The sequence below is a fragment of the Limulus polyphemus genome, unplaced genomic scaffold, assembly GCF_000517525.1.
Source record: "Limulus polyphemus unplaced genomic scaffold, Limulus_polyphemus-2.1.2 Scaffold5968, whole genome shotgun sequence".
Lineage (NCBI taxonomy): Eukaryota > Metazoa > Arthropoda > Merostomata > Xiphosura > Limulidae > Limulus > Limulus polyphemus.
This window is the reverse complement of record NW_013671578.1, coordinates 34,592-52,199: the sequence shown is the minus strand read 5'-3', so window position 1 is coordinate 52,199 and position 17,608 is coordinate 34,592. Positions and strand designations below refer to the sequence as shown.

At 32.1% G+C, this 17,608-nt stretch overlaps 2 protein-coding genes across 3 annotated transcripts in view; one reads left to right on the top strand and one right to left on the bottom strand.

Moving 5' to 3' along the window:
• The window catches only part of LOC106473204 (EGF-like domain-containing protein 2), a gene marked incomplete at its 5' end in the record, with an annotated part of 11,770 nt that extends 1,535 nt beyond the window's left edge, over positions 1 to 10,235 (top strand). The window contains 8 exons of the mRNA XM_022401689.1: positions 603 to 869; positions 1,349 to 1,609; positions 2,226 to 2,401; positions 3,428 to 3,567; positions 4,666 to 4,811; positions 6,353 to 6,434; positions 8,695 to 8,984; positions 10,075 to 10,235. Coding sequence (XP_022257397.1) covers positions 603 to 869; positions 1,349 to 1,609; positions 2,226 to 2,401; positions 3,428 to 3,567; positions 4,666 to 4,811; positions 6,353 to 6,434; positions 8,695 to 8,984; positions 10,075 to 10,235 — 1,523 coding nt within the window. The remainder of the gene's footprint in view (positions 1 to 602; positions 870 to 1,348; positions 1,610 to 2,225; positions 2,402 to 3,427; positions 3,568 to 4,665; positions 4,812 to 6,352; positions 6,435 to 8,694; positions 8,985 to 10,074) is intronic.
• Positions 9,693 to 17,608, bottom strand: part of LOC106473205 (translation initiation factor eIF-2B subunit gamma-like) — a 30,617-nt gene continuing 22,701 nt past the window's right edge. The window contains exons 6-13 of one of the 2 annotated variants that reach the window (XR_002613614.1): positions 16,596 to 16,685; positions 16,035 to 16,165; positions 15,002 to 15,192; positions 13,285 to 13,362; positions 12,843 to 12,991; positions 12,331 to 12,434; positions 10,544 to 10,881; positions 9,693 to 10,184 (exon numbers count right to left, since the gene is read on the bottom strand). Coding sequence is in view for 1 of the 2 variants with exons in the window: in XM_013933886.2 (XP_013789340.1) it covers positions 10,829 to 10,881; positions 12,331 to 12,434; positions 12,843 to 12,991; positions 13,285 to 13,362; positions 15,002 to 15,192; positions 16,035 to 16,165; positions 16,596 to 16,685 (796 nt within the window). In the remaining variant the exon portion in view is untranslated. Of the gene's footprint in view, positions 10,882 to 12,330; positions 12,435 to 12,842; positions 12,992 to 13,284; positions 13,363 to 15,001; positions 15,193 to 16,034; positions 16,166 to 16,595; positions 16,686 to 17,608 lie in introns of both variants that reach the window. The other variant, XM_013933886.2, reaches the window with a different exon arrangement.

The window sequence follows — 17,608 nt, the reverse complement described above, 5'->3', positions numbered from 1 at the left end:
ATTGAGCACGTTCTTTGTTATAGCGTTTGTTTTAGCACGATTGTTGAAATTAAGTGTATCGTAAAGTTATATTCGGAAAGAATAAACCAGTTTTATTAAGTAAGGACTTGTGTCGCTAAAGTTTCGTCGGAACGAAGTTACGGAAAGTTAATTAACAAACGGAGACGTAACATGACATAAAGATGGTTAAGAAATTAATCCCAAGGTCTCGCCTAATCACTAGAACTAGTCAAACTCAAAGCAGAAAAAGTTGTAATCAAAATTTAATAAACTTTGGCCATTTTCCTTATGAGTGCTATAACATATTTTTTAAAGCAGAACATAGTTACTTAACAAAATTAGAAACTCACTATCTGTAACCAGTATAATGAGTTTGCTGTAAAGCGTAAAGCTACACAATGGGCTACCTATGCTCTACCCACCGAAACGTAAGCCAAGTTTTAGTGTTGTAAGACGCCTCGAAGAATTAGTGGCTAAGAACATTTCCGACAAACTTTACTGGAGATATTGTCTACACATTAGTTTTGTGATCTCTCAGCTTTCTGTTTGATGAATAGGTTGTAGTAAACTATGTACGTTAAAGTGGTGATATCTTCTTGCAGTAGCGGGATGCAACCGAATTTGGACGTTGGAAGAAGTGAGGGGGAGAGAGCTGGTTGGGATGGACGATCGTGTAATAGAAGCAGTAGCCACCAAACTGAGATGTCAAGAACTCTGTCTTCAAGAGAGAGAATTTCGCTGTCATTCAGGGGAGTACGACCATATTCTCCTTCAGTGTCGTCTAAGTGTAGTAGACAGACGCCAAAGGCCATCATCCTTTAAGCCAGCTAATGACAGTGTTTACTACTTTGATAACCTGTGTGTTAAACGTAAGTTTTAAATTCTGTGATACTCATAAGCCTAGGATCAGAGAAATAACATTATTTTTAAAATGATATTGTTATGTATACATGTATAGATATTCTAGAAATGTAGTTATAAGGATTATATTATATCACATTGTTAACAGTGTCATAGGGCTAAAACGTGCTTGGCTGAGTGTTGCAACTTAACACCCCCACACTTCTAGCTGTGGGTACATTACACAAGTGACAGTTAATTCTTATGTTTTACCACCAATGGCAAGTGCTGCAGTCTGGGATCTTCCTTCTGGTGGGTAGTTCAAAATCATGGAGAGTTATATCTGACACTTGGGGGTCTCTGGCCTGGCCGTTTAACCCATATGTTTTCTAAAGTTCCATTTACGTTGAAAATACCATGGCTGTACATTGTTGTACGAAACAAATCCTTTCACACCCAGCTGGGCCTTTTGTGAACAATAGTTACTCAATTATTTCTGTAACTTTAGGCACAACAGACCAATGTAGCTACAGAGAGCATGAAGACCTGGACATAGATCGGCATGACCTACTTCTCTTAGCTTTCACTGTTGATCAGTGTCAGGCACTATGTGATGGGAATAGGGAGTTCTTATGCAGATCATTCACGTTTCTCAGTTCTGCTGCTAGGTGTTGGCTAAGTGGAGATGACACTTTTAGCATCACTGAAAAAACCCACCTGGTGTCTTATTCCGGGAGACATTTGTACGATCGTACTGATTGTATGAGAAGTAAGTTCTCTGTTGTTGTTTTTTTATAAATTTTTAACAGATATTACCCCCTTTTGTAATTTTAGAGTACACTATAAACTTGTAATTCTATATGTTGCCTGTTTTTTTCAGAGCAATATGCTGTCAAATGATATATATATGTCTTTGCTAGAAGAAAAATAACATGTGGCAAAAAATGCTGTATGGTATCTAGTTGCAGTAATGACAAAATGTGAGGTTATCTACATCTAAGTAAGAGTGAATATATTGATTTTGTTATTCTACAAAGTGATTTATAAGGAACCAGATTCATTGTACTGGTGGTCAAGTGATCTATATTGAACCAGGTTAATAGTACTGATTGTCAAGTTCTGTTGTTACACTACCAAGTGATCTCTGTATAGAACCAGGCTAATTGTACTGGTGGTCAGGTTCTGTTGTTACACTATTAATTGATCTATAATGAACCAGGCTAATTGGATTGGTTGTTATTTTCTTTATTTTTCTACAGTTGTGGTGCTATAATCAAAGCGAACCTCGCATCTTGAAATCCCGGTATATTGGAATTGATAAAAACACTATTGAATAATAAGAAAATTGGATGGCTTGTGGTATAAACTGTAAATTTGTTTTACAGTAACACTTTCCTGTAGCCAGGATACAATGACACTACATGTAGAAACACAGGAACCGTTTAAAGGGAAAATATTCTCCCAGTCAAAACCAAGAACTTGTAAATACTATGGGCAAGGACAGAGAAATACATCGTTCTCCATGCCTCTACAACTTCCGAAATGTGGCATTACAAAAGAGGTAAACTTGTACACCTATAGATTTACAGTAATTAAAAGTATATTGGTAAGTTATACCTGTATGTACACACTAATTAGAAGAAACTGGTAAGCTCTACCTGTATGTCTGTAGTAATTAGAAGAAACTGGTGAAACATACCTGAATGTCTATAGTAAATAGAAAACACTAGTGAACTATACCTGTATGTCTATAGTCAATAGAAGAGACTGGTAAGCTATACCTGTATGTACATAGTAATTAGAAGAAATTGGTAAGCTATACCTGTATGTCTGTAGTAATTAGAAGAGAATGGTGAACTATACCTGTATGTCTATAGTAAATAGAAAACATTGGTGAACTATACCTGTATGTTTGTAGTAATTAGAAAACATTGGTGAACTATACCTGTATGTCTGTAGTAATTAGAAGAGACTGGTGAAACATACCTGTATGTCTATAGTGAATAGAAAACATTGGTGAACTATACCTGTATGTTTGTAGTAAATAGAAGACATTGGCAAACTGTACCTGTATGTCTGTAGTAATTACAGGTACTAGTTTGCCAATGTCTTCTAATTACTACAGACATACAGGTATAGTTCACCAATGTTTTCTATTTACTATAGACATACAGGTATAGTTCACCAATGTTTTCTATTTACTATAGACATACAGGTATAGTTCACCAATGTTTTCTATTTACTATAGACATACAGGTACAGTTTGCCAATGTCTTCTCAAACATACAGGTATAGTTTGCCAATGTCTTCTAATTACTACAGACATACAGGTATAGTTTACCAGTGTCTTCTAATTACTACAGACATACAGGTATAGTTTACCAATGTTTTCTAATTACTACAAACATACAGGTATAGTTCACCAATGTTTTCTAATTACTACAAACATACAGGTATAGTTCACCAATGTTTTCTAATTACTACAGATAGTAAATAGAAAACATTGGTGAACTATACCTGTATGTCTAGTAATTAGAAGACACTGGCAAACTGTACCTGTATGTCTGTAGTAACTTTTATTGTTTAGGATCAGCAGAGTTTCATCAACACTTTGGTTGTTCAGGAACATCCCATCATCCAGCGAAAGGTTGATCACGTGATCCTTCTACGATGCATCATTAACACCAAGAATAACACTGTGATAGGCACCACTAACATCACTGTACGGTAAATTTGAGAACTTGACTAAATATTAATGTTGTGGTAATTTAAATGCAAATATAACACATGAACTAAGTTCCTCGAAGTCTTATCCAGTTTTAACATTATAATATCTATATTTATACATCTACTTTTAACTTCTAGTATTTGGCTGACTGTCGAACTTAAGTTTCAATTTTTTGTGCCAACAAGTCATAACAAATTTAAATTTTTCAGTGATCATTCTGTTTCAAGTAATGAACACCATCATTAATATTTCCATATATTTATTCGTGTAATACATAATGCTGCACTTTGTAGTGTTGTAAATACACAATTTTCTTGTAAATAAACTGTAAACATCTCTATAAAGCAACTGTATGCATTTGTTTGTTGTTAAGCACAAAGCTACACAATGTTCCATCTGTGCTGTCCCCTCCACAGGTATTAAACAGTTTTTAATGTTATAATCCTTCAAACTTATCGCTTACTATATGTGAATATTATGTTCATGTATGAATAAAATTAGTCCCCAGTGGCTCAATGGTATTATAGCTCTTACTGCTAAATTTGGGATTCAATCCCAGTGTGTGATAGTACAGATGGCCATTATATGGTTTTCCACTTAATCAAGACATTTATTAATTAACTGTTTGAGGAAAGTTAATGACCCACTAATTGTTCATTTTACAGTATATTTGATAACAATGTAGTCAACTCAGTGTTTACTAGATGATGGAAGATAATTTTTATCCCGATAGTGGTGATTCAACTCCTCCTGTATTCAACCTACTGTTTATTAATTGATGGAAGATAATTTTTATCCCGATAGTGGTGATTCAACTCCTCTTTCTGTAGTTAACTTCTGTTTACTAGATAATGGAAGATAATTTTTATCCCGATAGTGGTGATTCAACTCCTCTTTCTGTAGTTAACTTCTGTTTACTAGATAATGGAAGATAATTTTTATCCTGACAGTGGTGATTCAACTCCTCCTCCTGTATTCAACCTACTGTTTATTAATTGATGGAAGATAATTTTGATCCAGATAGTGGTGGTTCAACTCCTCTTTCTGTAGTTAACTTCTGTTTACTAGATAATGGAAGATAATTTTTATCTTGATAGTGGTGGTTCAACTCCTTCTTCTGTAGTCAACGCCACAGCACCATCACCTTACATTCGTCTGAAGATAACAGACAGCAGTAACCAGGAAATTACAGGAACAAAGCTAGGGGAAGATCTTTCTTTTCAGATTGAGACCAACAATGACAGTGAGTATTGTGAAAAATGGAACTTGAACTCCCACTGGTACTGTTTGTAGAGTTTCTTACCTTCATAGCTTTTAACACGATATTAAATGAAGAATGTGTCAGGTTAATTTATCCCTCTTACAATTTTGTTTATATGATTACAAAATTGTTAATGGAAATCCAAACAACTACTGTTAGAAAGGCAACATAAGATTACCAAAAGAAGTAGTACAAGTTGACCAAAATGACTACTGTCAGAGAAGAAGAACTATATGATAGGGAGAACTACCGTTTAAAATGAAGCAGCAGATGACCGACATAATAACTGTTTTTAAAAAAAACACATGTTGACCAGGACAACTGCCATTTAAGAAAGAGCACAAAATGACCAAAACAACTAATGTCAGAGAGAAAGCAAAAGTTTACCAAAATGATCTGTTTGAGATAAAACACAAAATACTCAAAATGAAGCACAAGGTAACCAATCTACTATTGTTAAAGGAGAACCATACAATGACCAAAACAATTACTATTAATAAACACACACATATACACAACGTGTTTAAGATGACCAAAAAAGCTACTGTTTGAGTTCTCAACACATTTTTTAAATTACAAGTAATTAGGATAATCATTAAATATTTATTTACAATTATCATATCTTGTAGACCAGTTTTTTATCGTTATGCATGGTTACTAATATATGTTGATCCACGATACCTTACAGAATTATTTATTCTAAATTATTTCATATATGTGAAACACAAAGTTATTTTAAAAACACATTTTTCTGCCTTTGAGTATGAACAGTATTGTAAATAATTTTGAGATACTGGTTAAATTGTGATAATGTCAAAAAGATTGTGGGTAAACCAAAAGTTTATAAAATCCTGTCTTGTTGTAACAAGTGTATTTTTACAACATAAGTGATTCAACGATACTGTCTTCCTCAAGCTACAATGAAAACTTGAAGCCTCGGTTCTCATTCCTCAGTTGATGAGTCACACTTGACTTTATTACCAATAAATATGCAAACTACTAGACCCAATCATCTTACCAATCTTTTAAAATACACTGGATAAAAGTGTTTATCTTTTACCTTATGTGAGCTATGTGTTCAATTCTCATTCAGTGTTAACAGCTCTTCCTTCAGTTTTGATGTTAAATATAATAAGGGTTCTGTCTTTATGTCAGTAGTGTAAAATGATTGCTGGAAAGAGACCAAAACAAAAAAAGCACACCTTTCAACTGAATATTCTTCATACCGAACGTTTTGGTTGGTTATCAGACCAAGCAGGATATGAAGCTATAAATCCAATTTTTAAGAAATGCACTTCTTAGACTACTCACTACTGTATGCCTTAATTCTAACTTTAAGCCTAATTGTTGTTCCAAAACCTTAAGTGTTAACTTAGCAACAACCACTTTCCAAAAATTTTAAATTAAGTATTACTTCTGATAAACTGTTTCATAGTAATAAAGCAATGACCTTTAAATAACAAAAAATATAAAAATAGTTACATTGCTTCACACTTAATATAAAACCTTGTTTATACTTTTAGGTATATTTGATATCTCTGCTAGAGAGCTTGTAGCAAGAAATGGCAGGAGTGATGAATTTATTACACTCTTGGATGACAGAGGGTAAGCTTAATTTCAAGTAGAAGCTGAGGCTTACATAAAGCTTATATATTAATTAGATGATTAACTTAACCTATTGATATTAGATCAGCTTAAGGGAAGAAATAGGGATAAATAAATAAAACCGTGTTCTTAATACTACATCTGCTTAAAAGAAGAATTAGGGGTAAATAAATAAGTGTTCTTAATACATCTGCTTAAAAGAAGAAATAGGGATAAATAAATAAGTGTTCTTAATACTACAACTGCATAAAAGAAGAAATAGGGATAAATAAACGAAATGGTATTAATACATTACTTTAAGTTAAATTCAGGAAAACAAAAACTTGTACATAAAATTTTTTGTATTTATGGAATAACAGTCTTATAAAGAAGTTTAGGAAATTTAAATTTACAAGTGATATAAGGAAATCTTTATAATACTGAAAAGAGTTTGACATTGGACAATTGTTACTTATGTCAATAAATTATTCATTATGAGATAGCCTCCCCCAGATGACTCAGTGGTAATTCTAAGGGCTTATAATGCCAAAAATCAGATTCCTGTACCTGTGATAGGCACAGCACAGATAGCCCATTGTGTGGCTTTTTGCTTACCAGCAGACATATGATCAGATAGATTTCTGAAAATTCAACAATTTCAAACATAATATAAACTAGGTTAGAATAAACTTTCTCAACTGAAGTTTTCAAAATATAACAACAGTTCAAATTGTTGTTGCAATGGTTAGTAGTCTGTACAATCACTTAAGTCTAATTATTAATTAATTAATTACTAAGTTTTCTCCTAACCGTAACTCTTAACTAGTTTTTATCCAACATTTTGGCTGTTGTTTTAGGGAAGTCCCAAGGATTATTTTTATGGTGGTAGTGACTGGAATTCAAATGTGGACTTCAACAAAGAAGCTAATGTGTTATATACTCGTCCCATTAAAGACTTATTTGAATGCTTTAACATGGTATTCATGGTTTGCTCACTTCCATGCTAGGTTGGTTGAATGTATTATCATAGTTACGAGTGATTGGAACATTGCTTTTATCTTTTTTCTGGTCTGTGGTTCATCTTCCATTAGTTTCTTTGCTTCTCCATTGGATCAGAGTTCACATTCACAAGGGATGCTGTAAGTAATGTTTATGTTCTCCTTTGGCTCTTTAGGTGATTTGTTGTCTTCTAACTGTAATCATATTGTGTTATGGCTTCTGAATACATTTCTGATTTTTTTTTTTTAACGTATCCTCAATGTTTTCAGAGAGACCTTTGATATAAGGTAATATCGCTATGTGTCTGTAATTTTCTTCCTGTTTATTCTTGGTGTATATCTTTTTCTTTTCTATATCAAGAGCAAGTGTTCCAGCTATCAATTTTCAATGAGGTTTATAATAATGAGTTTTTCTTTCTTCTTGGCATCTTTGGTATCATAAATCTTGCTAATTAGTGAAACTAGGCAGCATCTGATGGCCATCTTTACAGTGTTGGGGTATTTACCTGTACCTGTAGGTTTCTCATTGTGGTATGTATGGTAGGGGTATTCACCTATATCTGTGGTTTTTTGACATGCTATATATGGTTGGGAGTATTCACCTGTTGTCTGTTCAGGTAATTCATGAATCCTTTCTGTAGTGTGTGATCATATTATGAACTGTCAACATATCTGAGTCAAATCCTAGAACTCAGAGTAGTTGTTTTAAAAGCATTATTCTTGAAATGTTCCCAAGCATTGGTGAGCCCATTGCTACGCCTTCTTATTGATAGTAGTATTTATCTCCGAATTAGAAGTAAGTTGTGCTGATACAGAAGTTTTCAAGTGCTGTTACTGTGGAGATTGCCAGTTCAGTTCATTCCTTAAAAGTTCTATCATTTTTAACATGCTGCCAGAGAATCTGTTTCGAGGGTCAATGCATTAGTGAAGAGTTTGGATATTTCATGGTTGCTTTTATATAATATCTAACAATCATCTCTACTCTTAACATGTGAAGATGTTTCACTCGTTCATGGTGATGCTATATCTACCAAACACATAGCTACAGGTTGGCATGATGAATCTCTGCAATCAACTGTAGGCCATATAAAAATCAGGTTAATTATTCAAGTATCTTAAGCTGTCGATATACAGGATCCATTTTGAAAAGATGTGAGGTCTTAAAGGAATTAGTCGAAATACTGATTGTAGATACACATTTATATCAATACAGAGTTGAATACTAACTTCAGTCTCAACTGCATGCTCTTGACTGTAGATTAAGGTATTGGTTATCCTTTTAGGTGTCCTATTGATCCCAAAATTTTCCCAATTCTGGAGAGAGTGCCAAATACCAAAATACTCCAAGGAAACTTCGAAGCCTTCAAGTTTACAGAGGACATGGTTGTACGTTTCCAGGTGAAAGTTCACTTCTGTGTAGATCAATGTGAGGTCGTGTCATGTGGTCCAAACAGAAAACGAAGACAAGTTCAGGATACTGTTATCTTTCCTGATTTCCCATTACAGAAAGAGATAATTGTGGAGGGTATCACTGTTGTTAAGCTTAATAAAGAAGACAAGTATAACGTAACAGGTTTGTATTATTTAATAGTTTAATAATAAAAAATATTAATATCGCACTGAAGCTTGGGAAACATGAATGATGCAACAAACAAATATATTGATGTTATGTTTCAGTATAAGAAATGAACAGTACATTGATTTTTAGGCTTAATAATGATGACTACTGAAAGTAGCACGTATAGTATTCTGATTTTTGGCTTGACAACTAATGGAAATGAAGGATACATTGTTAGTTTTTTAGGCTTAACATAGAAGGCAAAGACAATAAAGGTAACCATATCAGATTTGACCTTAACATACATGCGTCTTAAAGGTTTAGATAAGACAACTATCTAACTAGTAATTAGCTGAATACAGTTTAAAAGGTGATTTCTCATTTACTTGGCTTATAGTCCTGAAGGCAAGGTTCCTAAACCATGTTTTCAACATGATCACTTTAGGTTTAACTAAGACAATCAAAGCAAGTATTACTAGTAATTAGCAGGTTACAATTTAACTTATCACATGATACAGTCCTGAAACGAAGTGAATTAGCAAAAAGGATTTATCATTACATTGAATTACTATAATTTGGAATTCTTTTATGCCATATTCCAAACCGTTTCCTTGTTATTTTTAGGGTATCATAAAGGATTATTAACAGCAGACACAGCATAATCATTTCTTATTCAACAAAATGACAACAATTTTTATTCAGAGTAAAAGAAAATTTATACTCTTTTTTCCATACATTCACATATCAGCTTTTCTATTGTTAACATTGTTTTAAGTGTTAAATTTTGAGCTGTATTTCCAGTATATTGAAAGGCAAAAATCCAATTTTCTCAACTTGTTCTAAACATAACATCTTGTGACAAATAGAGAAAGAACTAACTTTAAAGTCAATGATACAGATGTTTCCTTGACTGATCTTAAATGAAAAAAAGAACTTGTTCAAGGTCAATTATAGCTAAGTAGTGAATATCATCCTATAACATAAAAACTTGTCTTAAAAGTTTTATAGGTAACTCCTGGTGCTAAAGAATTTAAAATGTTTAATCACTTAAGGTATATTGTTATGTCATTTTAATACTATGACTTCTTTATGGTGTATCTTTCAGTTCAAGATAAAGGTGTTGTATGTACCAGTAAGAGAGTGGTGGCTGGAATTACTGTTGGGTTAGTCCTGCTCCTTGTGGCCGTCCTAGGAATATGCCTTGGGTGTTTCATCCTGAAGAAGTCGATTAAAAAACAAACCTTACTAGCACGTTCTGAAAAGTAATGTTCTCTAAGGATAAAGTAACTAATAAAAAACAAGTCATCCCGGGTGTGCAAGATGACAGGTTTTGACAGTTCTGTGAAGATTGTTCTTATAGCTCAAAATATTGTGAAAAAAAGAACTTTGAAACTAATTTGGACACATTTAGTAACTGGAACTAGAGTTAACCATGGATGTCTATAACTTGAGTACAGAGTAACTATATATATATTGGAATTGTTTCTACAGTCGTTCAAACATTTCTAAACCCTCTACACTATGTACATCTCTCAACATAAGTGGTTATAAGTCAATATTAAAATATTACCTACTTTTATATGGTTCCCCACTGTAATTAGCTCATACATCCATTAACCCTGTTCAAAATGCTAAGCAACATCACTGTCACACATTAATGGGACTTTGATGGTATTCCAGTGGTGTGAACCTGGATACTGATGGTACAAGTGTTGTGTGAATGTGGGGAGTTTGATAGTATATCAGTGGTGTGAATCTGGGTACTGATGGTACATATGTTGTGTGAATGTAGATATGTTGATGGTATATCCTTTGCGTGAGAAACTCAAACTACAGAGGAACAGTAGCCACTTCTATTTTCAAATTTCAATGAACTTTTCAATCTCCAGGATGACATCGTTGCTCAACTTAGCTGAAAGGATAAGAAGAAAGCAATGTAGTTATTACAAGTGATTAATGCACTAAAAATAAATATAAAACATGATGCATATTATTACAACACTGTTTTAATTTAATCTAAACTCTTAATTTCAAATACAAAATTTCATCAATATTTCTCAAAAGTAAGCTTACTCTCTGATCAAACTAAAAAGAAAAATGCAAATAAACAAAGCCAGTTCTGTAAAACAAATTGACTAATATACCAAGAAAATTGAAACCTATAATGATTAAAATGTAGTTGAATATCTTTGCAACTGAATTTTTTTAAATTATTTAAAAACCTTCTACAAATGATTTTAATTATGAGAAACAGACAAACCACAAAAATCCTTAGGTCATTAATTGGGTATCCTCACAGTACCACTGGATTTGACCCTTAATATCTCATGAGGATCAATCAGTTTAATAGATTTAGATTAGTCCTAAATTCACAATAAAGATAATAAAAATTATTTCAAACTAATATAACTAATATTAATTTTTAATAAAAGTGAACCATGCTGTTTTCTCAGGTGATGGTTCTTTGTTCAAGAATATTAAACAATTTAAACATAATGTTTACTGACACTAGCATTTCATTCTTTCAAGTGTAAAAAAACAAACTAAAGACATTAATTGTAACAAGTGATCAACCATCACAATACCAATTAGGTGTACCAAGTGTGATCAAATGTCACAATACCAATTAGGTGTACCAAGTGTGACCAAACGTCACAATACCAATTAGGTGTACCAAGTGTGACCAAACATCACAATACCAATTAGGTGTACCAAGTGTGACCAAACATCACAATACCAATTAGGTGTACCAAGTGTGACCAAACATCACAATACCAATTAGGTGTACCAAGTGTGACCAAACATCACAATACCAATTAGGTGTACCAAGTGTGATCAGTGTTAAAATAACAATTAGGTGTACCAAGTGTGATCAATGTCAAAATATCAAGTGTGATCAAACGTCACAATACCAATTAGGTGTTCCAAGTGTGATCAATGTCAAAATAACAATAGTGTGATCAGTGTCAAAATAACAATTAGGTTTACCAAGTGTGATCAATGTCAAAATAACAATTAAGTGTAACAAGTGTGATCAAACATCACAATACCTATTAAGTGTACCACTATGATCAAATGTCACAACTATTATGTATACCAAATGTAATCAAACATCACAACACCAACAGAAACAATTATGTTGTTGATCTAAAAAGAGTCATTCTTTACCAACTTGGATGTTATGGAACAACAACTTAAGGTCAACTTAATGGTTGATATTTCAACTAAACATTTGGATGATGTAACCAGTTGTCAACAGAAGATAACAGGGAAGTTGTGACATTATTATACAGATTAAACAAGAGGTGTTTTATCATTAAGAGACTGATTTAGAAACATGCACTCGAAACTGACTACTTACACAAGTCCATAACTCTTTGTTGTTGTCCTACTATACAGTCTTTAAGTTCACTGCCTTTCCCAACAAAAGCATTACTACAGAGAATACAGGACTGGAGGGTGGACCTAGTAAATGGTTAATCACAGTTTCATAATCATAGACTTCATTCTATTGTTTCACCAAGAAATTTGAATATATAATTATAACTTATTGAAATAAACGTTTTCTTGGAAATATTTTCTACAAAAAGTTTCATTTATGCACGATTTTGGTTATTTTTACCTTTGTAATGAGTAATTTTAAAGAATCCCTTCAGAATAACCATAATCTATGATCCTTTTTATATTATATTGGATCTTGTTTAGGATGTGCTGTAATTTTAAACTATATTACTATTACAGTTAGTTTTATTTCGAATTGTGCAATCCAAGTTCAAGTTGTGAACAGTGCTATTTAAAAACTTGTGATACGCTCACACAATGTAAATTATAAATAAATACCAATACAGAGAAAAAACTAGAATCCATTTTTACCCTTCTTCTACAGTCACATGGTCCATTATCACACAGTTTAACAATTTGACCTTCTCCTTTAGCTGGCAGTGGTTTCCTATGATGGATTTCTTGATGGTCACTTTGTCAGCAATGTTTGTACCTTCTCCTATCATACTGTCATCTCCACCCTACAGAAAAACAGTACACACATCATGGTTCAGAACTGTTCTACTTATTCAACAAAGAGAACATTCATTTAATAGAATGCTTTCCATTACAGAAGGGATGACTAAATAACCCATAGTGAACTACAGAATAAAACAGTTACAAGTTAGTTAGTTAGTTAGTCTTCCTATTATTTCAAAACAAATAATACTTGTTTGTATTTACAGAAATAAAAACTAAAATAACAGTGAAATTAATTATCATTTAGGTAAGCTTTTTTAAAAAGCATACAAAGATGTGATAAAATGTGGTTTACCTGACTCTTAGAGCGAGAAAGGGAAGCAGATATTGGTCGCTCACTGTTACCCGTTACACTGTCCCATATCTTAGGAATCTGTGAAATGAAATTCTAACATTAATACAAGTTACACAATAACCCTAAACACACAGACATTCAAATTAACAGCAGCAATGTAGAAGGTTAAATAATTAAATTAATTAGTAACCTTACAAAATAACAATAGTATACAAGTATTCTGAAAAATTAACAAAGTAGTATTACTAAATGGTTGAAAAACTAAAATATTTAACACCTCATGTCATTGCAGTTTTGAAACAATCTAAGCCAATCTTTCTGTTACTGAAAGATGTCTCTTCAGTCTTAAGATATGCTATAAGCCAATCTTTCTGTTACAGAAAATGTCTTTTCAGTCTTAAGATATGCTATAAGCCAATCTTTCTGTTACTGAAAGATGTCTCTTCAGTCTTAAGATATGCTATAAGCCAATCTTTCTGTGACTGAAAGATGTCTCTTCAGTCTTAAGATATGCTATAAGCCAATCTTTCTGTTACTGAAAGATGTCTCTTCAGTCTTAAGACAAGCTATAAGCCAATCTTTCTGTTACTGCTTGTAGCTTATCTTAAGACTGAAGTGACATCTTTGTACCTTTAGTTATGGAAGGACTGGCTTGTAGCTTATCTTAAGACTGAATTGACATCTTTAGAAATGGAAAGATTGAGTATATTAACATCACTAACAATCATATATGCTCTCTTTGGCTCTTATTTGGACAGTCAGTAAATTAAAAACGTAAGATATACCTTAACCAACTTTCATTAACTGTTATTAAATTTAAATAGAGTATGCTACTTTTAACTTTTGCTCCAAGAAACATATATAGTATGCATAATAATTTGCAAGTAAAATTTCATATCAATAAATGAAGTTTTGTGAAAGATTATGAACAGTATTTTAGCTTAAGAAATTTTTAGAAGTGTTTAAGTTGACTTAGTACATAATATCATTAAAATTTAAGTTGACTTAGTACATAATCTCATTAAGTCAAGTGTTTCAGTTAACACAGTACATAACCTCATTAAAAGTCAAGTGTTTAAGTTGACTTAGTACATAATCTCATTAAAAGTCAAGTGTTTCAGTTGACTCAGTACATAATCTCATTAAAAGTCATGAGTTTAAGTTGACTTAATACATAATCTCATTAAAAGTCAAGTGTTTCAGTTGACTCAGTACATAATCTCATTAAAAGTCATGAGTTTAAGTTGACTTAATACATAATCTCATTAAAAGACAAGTGTTTCAGTTAACACAGTACATAATCTCATTAAAATTCAAGTGTTTAAGTTGACTTAGTACATAATTCATTAAAATTCAAGTGTTTAAGTTAACACAGTACATAATCTCATTAACTCTTTAAACCCATAATTTTTTGTTATTTTTTGCCAGAATTATTTCATAATAATTATCCCCATATCTTATAAAACTTCCATTTTCTTCATTTTTTGGATAATAACATGGTTTAAACTAATTTTCAGCCAAAGGGACATCAATGTTATCAGATACTGCCACTGTCTGATGGGTAAATTGAGATTTTTGGCTCCTACCATCCGTTTGGGTTTAAGGAGTTAAAAATCAAGTGTTTCTGTTAACACAGTACATAATTCCATTGAAATAAAAATATTCTACAAACATATCTAAATTTAGTTTGAAAATCTGAATTAAAATTGTACAGCACCAGTCTATTAACTTCAGCATACGATCCCAAAGTGTTAGCCCGAACACACAACCCATCTTTCATGATGTACCCATAACAACGAACTTGATCCCCATGGTAACAGTCATCCAAACTCCCCCACTGATTACTTCTTGTTGACAGCTCGCTTAACAAATCGTACCATTCACCTGTTTTCTTATGTGAGTGAATGTCTGCCACAAAACAGAAATAACATTTTTATTATAATATTTTTGTAAAGAATGATAAAATTATACTCTTGTGGTAAAATATGATTTCTCATATTAATGTCAAAAAACTTCGGTTAAAATATTTAAAACATTTTTATCATTTTGGAACTTAATTTCAAAAACAACATGGATTCATTGTTTACTTAACCATCAAGCAGATATATACACTTAGAAATTTATAGCCATTTGTTGTGACAAACAGGAATACCCTCACATCCTTGAATGCCATGCCACATCTCCGTGGTGCTGCCATCTGTGAGCAACACCATAACTAGTGGATGTGTTTACATATGCATGGCTGTCAGCTCACGCAGTAAGTAGCTACATGATTGGAGGTTAATTTTATTGATAAATTACCATTTTTATATGTTATATATACCTTACATATATATTCAGTATTCTAGTATCTATCACCTGTTATACTAATATAAGCCAGAGGTTTCATAATGAGGTGGTAAAGTTAATGTACAAGTAAATGTTCGTCATTTGTTTTTCTGTTCAGTGTTTGAGTACATGAATTGTTGTGACAAATATAGAAAATATATCATCTTTTGATATTGAAAAAGGACTAGAAAAGATTAAATTCCTAATTTAAGTTTTTGGTGGATAACTGACACTTTTCAGGAACCAGCCCAAAATGTAATTAATTACACACCAAAAGGGTTGACTTGGATTTGTAGTTCCCTAGTGAATTACCCACATGAAAAATATTTTGACTACTTGTATTGTTGTAACATTATCCAATACCTAATGATCACTTTCAAAATATTTGAATATTTAAGATGGTATTTAAATACTGAAAGTACCTTTCTTTGGATCCACAGAAGTCACTGAAGCTTTCATGTTTGTAATATCGTTCTTTCCTTCTGTCTTACTGTGATAGAACTGCTTCTTGACAACAGAGGGTAGAAGTTCACCCTTAATGGTGGTAATATTTCTGAAAAAAATGTGTTACCATCTGTAGGTACATATTAATAAGTACAAACTGACACACACACAAAAGTAAGCCTGGAATAAACTTTCTTTACAATCAAACTGACACTTACAATAAATAAACCTTAAACAAAGTTTCTTTGGGCAGAAACATATGATACATCAAGTGTTATAAAACTTCTTTTTTCACTAGAAACTGATGAAAAAAACATTAGAAAAACATCTTCTGTTATATTAATAATTTTAGTATAAATATAAACATTAATCATATCAACTAAATACCACATTTATCAAATTATTAATATTTTCTTACTCACATGCCTATTTACTATTTTCTAACTTCATCTGGTCCCTGATATGGGAAGCTTTCTTTTTATTGTCTAAATTCTTTTTGATGTTAATAGTCTTAATTGTAGAAATTGAATAAAACTTACTCATTTTCAACTAGGTAGTCTACAAGCCACTTACTCATCAGATACAGATGGGCATCCATCAAATCACTATGAACCTGAACAACTGGGTGTCTGTAAGAACATTGATATCAAACAAGTTACAATGAATCTCTTGTATTATCATTTTGATACTGTTTGTTCACTATATAAACTTGAACAACTGGGTGTCTGTAAGAACATTGATATCAAACAAGTTACAATGAATTTCTTGTATTATCATTTTGATACTGTTTGTTCACTATATAAACTTGAACAACTAAGTGTCTGTAAGAACATTGATATCAAACAAGTTACAATGAATCTTGTATTATCATTTTGATACTGTTTGTTCACTATATAAACTTGAACAACTAAGTGTCTGTAAGAACATTGATAACAAAAAAAAAGGTTGCAATGAATCTCTTGTATTATTCTTTAATACTGTTTGTTTGTGTTGGATATACAAGACTGTTTATTTAATGATTATTTAGTTTTCATAACAAGAGAGTTAAAAGTTAATTATTTTAAAAATGATAGTGATGACAAGTTTTGTTATCTGACTCTCTATGTCATACGTTGTATATGCAGTTTGACTGTTGTATTAGGCTTTTGTAGTATTGTTGGTGTCTTCTTACTTGAAGCTTGTAAGTTTTTCTTGTTATGTGAATATTGTTGTTATTAGAGGGCTAGATATTTCTAGATTTTTCTGTCACATGTTATAAATATGTGCAGATACAAAGTGCAAATAAGAAGTTAAAGTAAAAGTTAGGAAGACTGTGTGATTGTCAGTTTAGTCGTAATGGGCAATATCTAAAGTGAGTTTTACAGTTTATATTGTAACAACAGAGATAAAGATTAATTTGTCTTGTCAAAGGGTGTTCTAAAATAACTGAATACACCTATATGGGCTTTGACAAAAAGGAGACAATTATTTAAAGCTCTGGATATGACTGTGGTAACAAACAGTTATAATGATGATTTTGAAGTGAGTTTCACAGCTTGTATTTTAACAATAG